Source organism: Tachysurus vachellii, chromosome 14 (assembly GCF_030014155.1).
Source record: "Tachysurus vachellii isolate PV-2020 chromosome 14, HZAU_Pvac_v1, whole genome shotgun sequence".
NCBI lineage: Eukaryota > Metazoa > Chordata > Actinopteri > Siluriformes > Bagridae > Tachysurus > Tachysurus vachellii.
In genome coordinates, this window is record NC_083473.1 from 8156530 (window position 1) to 8168532 (window position 12003).

At 40.6% G+C, this 12003-nt stretch overlaps 1 protein-coding gene across 9 annotated transcripts in view; it reads right to left on the reverse strand.

Moving 5' to 3' along the window:
• Positions 1 to 12003, reverse strand: part of enox2 (ecto-NOX disulfide-thiol exchanger 2) — a 247092-nt gene that overhangs the window by 178312 nt on the left and 56777 nt on the right. The window contains exon 1 of one of the 9 annotated variants that reach the window (XM_060887125.1): positions 1864 to 2048. The exons of 7 other annotated variants lie outside the window; for them this stretch is intronic. In XM_060887125.1, the coding sequence (XP_060743108.1) occupies positions 1864 to 1885 (22 nt within the window). In that variant the 5' untranslated portion in view covers positions 1886 to 2048. Of the gene's footprint in view, positions 1 to 1863; positions 2049 to 12003 lie in introns of those variants that run through there. One more of the 9 variants, XM_060887129.1, reaches the window with a different exon arrangement.

A 12003-nucleotide genomic window follows, 5' to 3' on the forward strand; every position in this document is an offset into this window, starting at 1 on the left:
CGAGTGTGTCAGCGGACTGAGCTAATTGGCCTGATAGCGGTTGCAGAGCGAGGGTAGAGCGAGAATAGCATTCCCCTTTGCCACTGCTCTCTCCAGCGGCTACAACAAACGATCCTGTCTGCTTTTCGCTCTTGGCTTTTATCGCCGAACCGGTGACAAAGAAACACAAAAGCATCATATATATATATATATGACTCTCTGCATCTTGACTCGCAGTTATATGGCCTAGATTGAGTGAAGAAAAAAAAATGCAGAAAGGATTTTGACAAATGTCTCACAAACTGTCTGTTCTGCAGCGCTATTTAAATCAGCAATGCTCTGCAGGCTGCACAAAGATTTACAACAGAGCTCCATCTGTTAAATGTACTGCAACAGCAAAGCGTGGCTCTGTATATAAGTGTACAGAGCGGTCACAGCTTTCAGTGAGTGTAAAGAGGCAACAGTGTGTTCACTACAGGCTGAGAGAAAGATACGTACCTTCCTATAACAACAACAACGACGACAACAATTACTACTAACAGTAATAACATTACAACGACTACAAAACAACACCACTACTACTAGTACCACTACTACCACTACTAATAATAATACACTCTGATCATGTACTTGCTTCCAGATGATCCAAATTTATAATTGTTAAATATAGATTATTTAAACCATAAATGCAAACAGAATACCAAAACACATACTAAACAAAAGTTGAACTAATATTATCATAACAATAACATCACAATTCAGTTAGCGGTCAAAAAAAACAAAGGTACAGAACTGAACTTTTCCTTGTTGTTAAAGCAGAACCATCTTCTGTACTTTAGTCCTTTCTTATTTTTACTTCCATCCGTACATGTAGTTTACATTTTACACCTTTCAGGGTACTTAATTAGTCTTTTCTTTGGAACATATACTGTATATTCACACTTCCAGCTTAAAGATACATCCAAAAGACATTGATGATAACACTAGTGACAAGAAAGAGTCACTAGTTTTATTTCTAAGAGCATTGTTTTTTGGATTTATTGGCTCTCTTTTAGCTAAGACCAGACATACAAGACTGCAAACAGTAGACAAAAATACATAAAGTCTACACAAGAGTGGGGATAAAAAGCTAGACAAGACACACATGGAGAATCATATCTAATCATATCTAGGTAGATAAAACTTTGCCTGCAGGAATGAAAGAGATTTATGGGTTTCTAAACTGAAATGAGTGAGAGTACATGATGCATGTGTTGTGTGAGTATGATGTGGAAATGTTTCTGATGACTAAACGGCATCTGGAAGAAGATTTTGGATTAATGACACAAGTAAAAGTGTTCCAGACTTCATCCTACTGCTGCTGCTGCTACTGTTAATGCTGCTGCACAATGCTGTAGTGTCCAAAAACTATTGCAAAAAAAAGGTGAAGCGGATAAACGGACTTCTCTTCATCTCTCTAATCTATTAGCACTTTAACACAAAAGTCTATTCAGTAAACAGAAAGAAGGTGTGTGTTGTATGAAGCTGAGGTCTGTCTGTGAGAGTTGTGATCAGATTTGACTAATTGCGACTAAATGAAATCCCCATGAAGGCAGGCAAAAGGCGTGGGAAAAGCTCGAGCGCACGAACAACGACTCTTGTTTTTTTGTTTGTTTGTTTGTTTGTTTAAAAGCCGATTGTTTCATATTTCGTATCGTATCATATCGTATCACATGATATTATTTGGCATCGCCACATTCTGCGTCATTAGGAGTCACCGGAGCAGCGTCGATGATCGCTCCGTTTAGTCTCCATTCATCCGCTTCTCTGTGCTGCTTCCAGCGGGCACCTCCCTGCATGTGTAGCGCGGAGAAAAGAAAAAGAATAAAAAAGTTGCTAGCATACCTGTGTACTGCACTAGGAACATGGTCCGGAGAGGAGAAAACCGAGCGCGCACTAATGTCCCTTCGGCACTTTGATCGTTCCTGAGCGCCTGGTTAAATCTCTCTGAAGCTGCAGCTCGCGGTCTGTCCGCTCCGCTCAGCTCCGCTCAGCTCCACAGACTCTCTCTCTCTCTCTCTCTCTCTCTCTCTCTCACACACACACACACACACACACACAATATCACGCTCTCTCATACTCACACTGACACACACTGGAGACTGGAGGCTGGAAGCAGCGCGGCTCAGGAGAGGAGGATCTTTCCGCGCAAGCGCGCACACGACGTGCGCACACACTGAAGACACTCTACAGCCGACGTACGCACACACTGAAGACACACTAAAGCCGACGTGCGCACACACGCACACGCAGGAGACACACTACAGCCGACGTACGCACACACGCACGCACTGAAGACACACTACAGCCAACGTGCGCACACACGCACACACTACCGCCGACGTGCGCACACACGCACACACACACTCCACAATAATGAACCTAAACGTTCCCTCAAAACGAGGGAGGATGGAACAACAATCCCAAAGCAATACTCCTACAATTAGGAGTTCCCATGTACCAATAGGTCAAAACTCTCTATGAGCACTTCATCATCGCCTTCAACTTGTATCTCCATTTGCTGCTTGCCTGTTAAAATCAGATTGACCTATTTTTCACTATATTTCATACTGATTTCAAAGTGGAACCCGTCCTCTTCTAAATGGCACTGGATAGAAGCACTACTCTTCCGTATCTGTATAATATCAAGTCGTAACTGGACTAGTGTGTTGATGTTCAGTATGATTACGATCACAGGAGGCTCAAGTCCACAGCACTGAGGTGACTTGATCATGTTTCACATTCCTGTATAATCTGTACAACGTATCATCCACCCATCTACACCCTCGGGATTAAGGGTACCAAACTGTCAACTGTCAAACTGTTACACTTTGCAAAGAGTAAAACCTTTTACTTGAAAATGTGACTATAGTACACTATATTTTTGGAAAATAAGGACTACTGATGCAACAGTACACCATCTGACTCCTAACCCTAAGGTTGTGGGTTCGAGTCTCGGGCCGGCCACGACTGAGGTGCCCTTGAGCAAGGCACCGAACCCCCTCCCAACTGCTCCCCAGGCGCCGCAGCATAAATGTCTGCCCACTGCTCCGGGTGTGTGTTCACGGTGTGTGTGTGTTCACTGCTGTGTGTGTGCACTTTGGATGGGTTAAATGCTGAGAACAAATTCTGAGTATGGGTCACCGTACTTAGCCGTATGTCACGTCAATTTCATACACAGCTTCCCAGGTAGAAATTCCCACCAAGCACCAGTTTGGTACCTTATATTAGACAGTATTACTTCCTGAAAAGAACCCACTACAGGACCAACCTCTGACAGCTGAACCTTTACTAAAGTTTAACATTGAGATATGAAACATTCCTCCAACCAAAATGCAAATAAATTATAACCATATTATTAATACAAATAATACAAAGTGTAAACCTATTTGGAGAAATGACTAGGTTTGTGTGTCGTAAAGCGACCTTCGTGACGAGACGTCTGATATACCACTGCTGTCACGGTCACTGCTGCACTCTCACTCTCACCTTTTGATGCCACTGAAATAGTGACCTTAATCTTTTCCAAAAAGCACCTCATTTGGAAAGGTGGATAGAGCGTAGCTTTAAAAAGAATTTACACGTCTTTAAAAAAGGAACACAGCTTTAAATGTATGCCACATGCTGATAAAAGGTTTACACTTCCCCAGTGAAAAGGAATGCTACTGTGTAGAACCCATGTCCTGGTTGTGCTCGTATGGGCTCCTATGGGCTCAATTCCCATTGACAAACGAATTGTGCGTGGCATCTACAAAGTGCTCTGCACTGCAGAAGCGGACACAATATACTTTATAGAACATAAAGTCAGTTACCTGCTCAGTTTAATACAAAATCCCAGGTGTAATAATTAGCATATATATGTTCCAATCAAAATATAGGTCCCAGTGCACACAGACAGGAAGCAGTGGTTAAGCTAAGGTCCAGCAGAGGGAGCAGAGCGAGCAGGATCTATGTAGTGCCACCACTAAAGCAGGCTAAGAAATATGGGCTCATTGCCAAATAAACTATACATGGCATCCTGCTAAAGCCTCACAGCCTTCTCAATTATTTATAAGCATCAGCCAAACAGGAAAGTAGAAATGTTATACAGGAAACTGCTGCACCCACTTTACTGGAATGGCTGAATATATATATATGTGTGTGTGTGTGTGTGTGTGTGTGTGTGTAAAAACACAGGAGACAGCTCTTAGCTAATGTGCTAATACTGAATCCAACTCTGTCTGTTTATGAAACTTCTAAACTTGGTTCAGAGCTTGTTATGCATTTTGCGGCTTCATTAACTGAACAACCTGATCCTGTTACACAACTGCTCTGCCACGTCAGATATGGTTTCTTATTATATAAAGCACACCACACACACACACACACGGATGCACAGACAAACGAACGCACACACACACATACATATATATAGATTATCTGCTATATATATATACTGTATGTAGCTTATCTGCTTTTATGTAGAATTTGTCAGTTCATTGATGTTAAGCGACCACCATGGGATCCTCAATAACCAGATCATTCTCAGCGCAGCAGTACCACTGGCATGGATAAGACACGGCTACTGTCGTTTATCGTTTGTTGATGTTGTTTGTGTATTTTGTTTGTTTGTGTGTATTAAACACCATCAGCTCACCTTCAGATATCGAACGCATCCGAAAGCGTCCACCAACCAAATATCTCCAGACATCAGCAGTGACCATGTGCCCAAAAAAAACACAGCATGACCGTTTGTAAATGTGCACCCTGTGTAGCTGTGTGTCTAGTATCAATATATGAGCACAAGTTGTCCAGTTCACGTTAATGAATGTGCACATGGAGGAGTGTCTATAGTGTTGGACAATGCAAAAAAGGGGGCGGAGCTAATGCTAATTCAACTCATTTACCATCTGAAATGTAATTTGCCAAACTGAACGTTCCTTTTATAATAATGCTTGTGAAAAGACAAAATGATACAGTCTACTAGGTTTTCATAACGAGAAGATTTTCACCATTATGTCTTAGCGTCTCAATACGATCGTTTCTTAACATACCAGGTTCGTCATGTGTTTTTGTTGTTACTGCGGCTCATGCTATGTCTACTCCCCTGTATTGTCATTGGTTGTCTCCCTCATGTTTCCTTAGTTTGTGTATTTAAACCCTTGTGTTTCTGAGTCTGGTGTGAACTACTGATTGGTGATTTGATGCCTGACTTTGCAGAGAGTATTTTGTTCTGGATCATGACGTCTTGGATTTGTTCATCGTATTTTAGATCCTCGCTGCTGCTCTTGTTTGTCGATTGCCCGAACGTTCATCTGTTTCCTGTTCTGAATTTGTTTGCCTGCCCTGCAAATAAACACTTCAAACGCCACTTGCTCCAACATCAAACTCCAACATCTCTTGTCCCAACTGTCCCAATTTTTATTAATAAACTGCACAAAAACTGCAATTGTGTTATACATCCGATGTCACTACATAACATTCGAACTACAGCATCGGTAAATATCCCGGGTGAAGAGTATCAGGTTGTTGAAAATCATGCGGCATTGAAAATCAATAACGTATCGATTCCCACTCAGGGTAGTATTTCAAGGTTAAAAATGGAAAATGCCACCTGATTCGGCACAAGTCCAAATTGTACAGTGAAAGAACTTTACGGCAAATTATACAGTGAAAGAACTTTACGCGGTTTGAAATGAAAAATCAGCCTATATTTATTGTTCAATTTTCAGTTGTTTTTTCAGGTGCTTTTTTTGATCGAGCAAGTACTTTCTTTCTCGTAAAGCAGCTTAAAGCAGATACTTAGGTTGCCAGAGGACACAGCATGCAGAATTCAAATGCTGCAAAGCAAATAAATCTTAACAATCATAAAAAGCAAAACAGACGTCAAGAAGCAGGAGAGAAGATCAACAGGAGGTTTATTGGGAAAAAAGACACATGGTTTCAATCAGAAACATATTGTTTCTTAACGAATCTTCATCGCAACGTTTCTAACGATTAGACTGAATGACGTAGTGTGGGTGTGATTGATTCAGTTACATTGTGATATTTTACAAGGATGTTGGTGCTGAGGGCAACTTACAGTAGAATTACAGTAGAATTTAGTGTTATTTAAGCAACTAAAACCTAGTTCAGATTCCCTGATCAGCTTCTTTTCACATCCTGGATAAACAGAACGCAGGTTTGCAGACAAGTGAGATAAACAAACGTCGAGGACAGATTTCTGGTTAAAAGTCGCATTAGCGATGCGAATATGAGAAGATGCTGAATTGGAAAGATGCTTTGTAGGGAAGCATCCAAAACTACAGCGGAGACAAATAACCTCGCTGATAATGTTGAAGTAAACTTGATGTCATCTTTATTAATGATGATTAAAAAAAATAAAAAGTAAAACATAGCAGGTTAGTTAACCAACACTAGTTATGGTTCAGAGTATTATTGTGTATGTATCTTGTGCAAAAAAAGAAAGAAAAAAAACAAAACAGAAAAGCAGCCATAAATGGAGTTGGAGACGTTTATTTCAGCAGCAATCATGAAAAACGTCATTAACGTTCTGCTCATTATGGTTTAGCACTCGCGCCCTGATCTCTGCTTGGACATCCGGTCAGGAATCCTCACTGACTTCACAATAACCTATAATCTATTTTGTTTTACCTGAAGGTAGTGAGACTACAGACATAAGTACTGTAAGAACATCAATCTGACACTGGATCAGAGATCAGAGATCAGCGATGTGGGTGTGGGAGCAACCTGCAGCATGGTGTAAGCTCCTGACCTCATTAACATGCACGGAGATGGTCAAGAGTTTGTGTCCTCGGTGCCTTTACGCTCTAGAAATCCCTGTCAAAGTGCGGCAAAAAATAACAACGACCCCACAGAAAAAAACCTCTCTGTTCTAAATCCAGGATAACTTCAATACGGCTTGAAAGAATCGTCTCATACTGTTGTACCAATATGTAGAATTTAGGAACACTAATACTTACCAGCACATTTCCACTAGGAGTAAATATTTCTTTGCAGTAAATACCTAGAAGGAATGTAAGTGAGATGTGTAACACGGTGCACGCTGTATCCCCTGGAGTTTATCACCGAACAACAGCAGCATGACACTGCCAGTAGTCTAGCCAATTTACCGCATCATATTTTAATTCCCTCTTCCCTCAGCCTGCAAGCCTGAAGGAGAAATGAGAGCTGTTTGTTACAAATTTATCTCAAATTTGGAAGTGAAAATGTGCCTGGAACAAATGCCCTGCTTGGCTGTACCAAGTACCCTCCTGTTATTGACTGACCCAATCAACAATTGATGTATCCAACCCCTTTGGGACACCCATTTCTCTCTCCTCCCCACCCACACAAACAATTAAACACTGCCACTGCTTAATAATTTGCTTGCTGAAAAAGTTTCCCAAAACAATCTGTAATATTGTTTCTTACAACCATGAGCTTAACATTCATGTCTTATGACTAGGTATTTATTTCCAGTCTGAATCTATTATCTAATGATCCCAAGCTTTTTCCTTCCATTAAAAATGCTTTAATATGGAATTTAGCCTTGGGCTTACACCGGGTTGGTGAGCCGATCAGAAGATCTCACCAGCTTTGTTTACACCCGCCAAACCAGCTGTGGATGAGAACATGTGCTCAGACAGAGGAAGCAATTTGAGGCAGCTTTTACATGTTTTTCCACTCAGAAATGAGAGTATTAAGAAGTAGAAAAGAAGAAACACAGCATGATTACGCTGTAGGTGTGAGATCTTTATCTGTATCCATTTAGTGGATTGTATTCGGGTCAAAACCTGAAGTGGGTGTGGCTTAAAATCGAGAATTGGTGTCTGAACTGGCCCTGAAGTCCATCATTCCAGTTAACAATTACTGTCAGTTAGAGACTTTCTTTTTTAAATCGATAGTTTTTGCAACTTAGAAGTCCCTTGGTGGTCCAGCAGCAGGATCCTGATCTCTCATCGCAGTGACCTGGGATCAATTCCCAGGCACGGAACTAACCCAGCCACTGAGGGGTTAAATCTCAGGACCGGTCCCAAGCCTGGATAAAATAGGAGGGTTTTATCCGGTGTCAAACTTGGGCCAAATCAAATATGTGGACCAGATGATCGCTGTGGCAAAACCAACCAGGGAGAAGCTGAAAAAAAAAACATTTTTGCTACCTAGAAATTTCCCCTTTTACTTCTGGTGGAGGAAAGTACAGTGTCAGTGGTTTGTCAGAGGTAACATTTAGGCTATTAGGTAATTCTTAAACCATAGGCTGCCAGCTATTGGTCTTCTGTATGTCAGTATGGGTTCCCTGCTTGTTCCTTGGATCATCCCACCTCCTTAAAACAGCAGGTTGGATTTACTACATTATATTGCCCCAAGGTGTGAATGTGATTGCATGGTGCCCTGTGATGTACTGGTGAAAATCTTCCACCTTTTGCCCTGTGTTTCTGTGACTGGACCAAATCTCCCTACACCAAGACCTGGATAACAGGCTTACAGAAGATGAATAAATTAAACAATAGGTGTGTTTCAATTGACATACTACACACTATGCACTTCTAGTGTATAAAATGGTTTAGAAGGGTTTGTATCGTCTCAAATGGAACCCTAATTCTGGAACAATAAGCAATTTCCCAGTCGATGGCAAATGAAATCAAACGCAGACAAATTTTTTAAAACGCTGAAAAACAAATCACAGGGCGACGTCCACCGGAGTATCGCCGGCCATCTTGAAAACGTTTTTACGTCAGCGCCTGGTAGCCCCGCCCCTCTTCCTCTATGTAAGCAAAGCTGAAAGCGTTGATTTCATTAAGTGTCCACCATTCCACATTTTAGTTGAAAAAGTGCATCCATCATCTGGGTACTTAAAGTGCACTTCTTCTTCTTGTAATTCTCACTCAACTCAACACACTACTCACTATTTTTACTACACGACATCGTAAAACAATGCATACGTATGCAATTTGGGACACAAAAACATTGACAAAGCCTATCCTGCCAAGTAAGATTCGAGTGGTGCAGCTGAATGGAAAGACTTGTCATAAAGGCAGCAATAGTCACGTGTTAAACTGCGTCAAATGCCATTCGAACAGACTGGTTAAGGTTTTATTGCTTCAGACAGAAGTCTGTTATTTCAGATTCTCCCTCTTCTGAAGCTGATGCCTTCCATTTAGTATTTTATTTTTGTTTACAACCTTTAATAAACCTGTGCTGTTGCGATCGGGTTTTGTTTTTACGTAATGTGTAATTATGATTGTTCCTTTGTTCTAGTTGTGCTATTAAGTTTGTGGATGTTCGCGTTTAGGTTTGTTATATGTTTTGCTTAAGTTACGATGTTTTCTGTCATGTCTTCGTGTAATAAACCAAGGATAGCTTCCATCCTGTGTATGGGTCTAGTTGACTACGTTCTCGGATACAGTGACAATAATCTACAGTAATAAATAAATAAATGATTGTATAGTAAGACATTTTGCATTACGATCCAAATATCGACACAAGTCTAGTTTCGTTAAACCCTACATAGACGTCCAACGTTCTCTTGTTATTTCCAGAATAATGAAGACGCTCTACGGTCTACAAATCGTTTCTGACGCAGGTGTTCATATGGTATTATTTTTCCGGTGTATAAGCCGGGCGAAATTAGCTGTGGAATTTCACTGATGCGTGCGTATCGCTGCACATTACAGGTTAGCAAAAGCAGCCAGACCTTCACCATGAAACACTTTCTGTCATTCGCACAAAACAACTTTGAGGTTTTTAGCTGAGAAAAAAAAAAAAAAAAAGTCAAATAACACGTTAAATAAAAAGCTGTCAGGGTGATTTTCAGGAAGGAAAGGAACGAGCATTAGTCGGAAAATGATTCGGACTGCAGTGTTTTCTTTTGTTGGTTTTTTTTAAGAATATTTTCAAAAAATCTAGGAGCAATTACAGAATAAATGAGGCATGGAGCACTTTTAGGTGAACGCAGCCATTACTGTTTTAATCTTTTCTGTCTCGAATAACTTTTAGATGATGCGTGCAGTGAGAACGCTGGCACGTTATTTTTATTCAAATTGTGAAAAATAAAACAGAACCTGGAGCAAACAACTAGGTTAAAACAAAAACACTGCCAAATTGCTGGTGAAAGTAGAGCGCTATTGATTTCATGACAGAAAAGCAGACAAAGGTTTAGACTTTTCTGTAACGTGTGAACCTTGTAGACGGACACGTGACTCGTTTAAATGTCACGCCGAACCAGACGACTTTTATGTGTAAATGATCCGAATGTGGGAAACGATTTGATGCGTTAGATATGCGTTTTATATTACACTCAAAAAATAAAAAATAAATGAATAAAAAAATATGCAAAAATGTGACCTTTGAGTGGGTCACCAGAGGAAAACAAAGCGGTCACGATAAGCAGATGTTATGATTATAAAGACTCTAAGCTAGGCCCTAATAAAAGCAGGTTAAATGTTTGCTAGATAGAATACATTTTTTTTTTAGCTTCCCCTAAAAGATGAGTAAAAGACAGACTGTACTCGTATTTCATTTAGTTTATCCTTAGGGACAGCCTGTTCCTTTATCTGTTCTCCAACCCCCATCCTTTTTTCCACCCTCTTTTCAACACTGATGTTCTTTCAGCGACTTCCTTATTCCGTGAGTGCATCTGAATCAAAAAGTAATTTGACTTCGCAATAAAAAAAAAAAAAAAACGGGAAAAAAAAGATTGGTAATTACAATGGGTACTGGCCGCTATTACAGCGGTGCATTAGCGCTGTGGCAGGACATTCATGAAAAAAAATAATAATAAAAGATGGTTTGAAAGAAATCCATAAATCAAACTAATCATTTTGTAGCCAATTTCATTTCGTAAGAGAAAGGCGACGAGAAAGGAAATAGTTTCCTGTGCAGTAAATGTGAGAAAAGTTTACCCACTTAATTGCTGGGTTGTAAAAATGATTTGAAGTGCTGACAAGCTGTCAGTCAAGCCACAAGCCACCGTATCCTCAGCATGGAAAAGCTAGCACATTAGTGGAAACCTCCAGAACCTCTCTGGATCTCTGGATCCGTCCTCAGCACTGGAGAAATCTCCATTAACTTATCAGCTTTCCAACCATCCGCAAATATAAAAATATCCTACCATATTAAACAAGAAAACCATCATTGTCTAAAAAAACACGTCAAAAGAAAGTTTCAGTTCAGTTTCTGTAACCGCTAAAGTGGATACATTTACATTTATGGCATTTGACAGACGCCATTATAAAGAACGATTTTTACATTTTTATCCCATTTTATGCAACTAAGCAATGGAGGGTTAAGGGCCTTGCTCAGGGGCCCAGCAGTGGCAGCCTGGTGGACCTGGGATTCAAACTTGCAACCTTCCGATCAGTAGTCCAACACCTTAAACACTAGGCTACCACCTCCCCCACAGATGTCCTTCCTGGGGTGAGATGCCAGGGCTGGGCTATTCAATTGACGGTCATTTGACCGCAAGGTCATTTGTTCTGGCCCTTCAAGTAGCGTAGTGTGAAAAAGACACTAGAATAAATGTAGTTCAGTCGGACACGGACCCTACAGTTATGAAGTGATGCGCGTCTGTTCTTTTTAGCACGAGCCGCAGTCGTGGCACAGAGCAGGAGTCACGTGACGTTAGCCGAGAGGCACAAGCAGCCTCTCCTGTGAGACGCAGTGACTGACAGGACGATGGCAGATGAGAATGATGTCCCTCAATCACACACATGAATGGCATTAAAACAAGTAATCACACATCCCTCACAGCCCTGCACCAACACCACTATTATGACAAAAAATCCCATAAAACAATGTTAATGTCCAGATTGTAAACTGTTTTGCTTTAGTTAAGTGCACTTAAGTGAGTGTGAAATAACGCTCTGATTTACCCATGTGAATGTAGAAAAAACCTACATGTGCGTCTTACAATGCAATGAAGTTGTTACGCCGTTTCAAAATACCACACAAGTATATTTAAATGTTGTAAAAAAAAAAAAGCTTAATTGGGTGTCTTATTGTGCA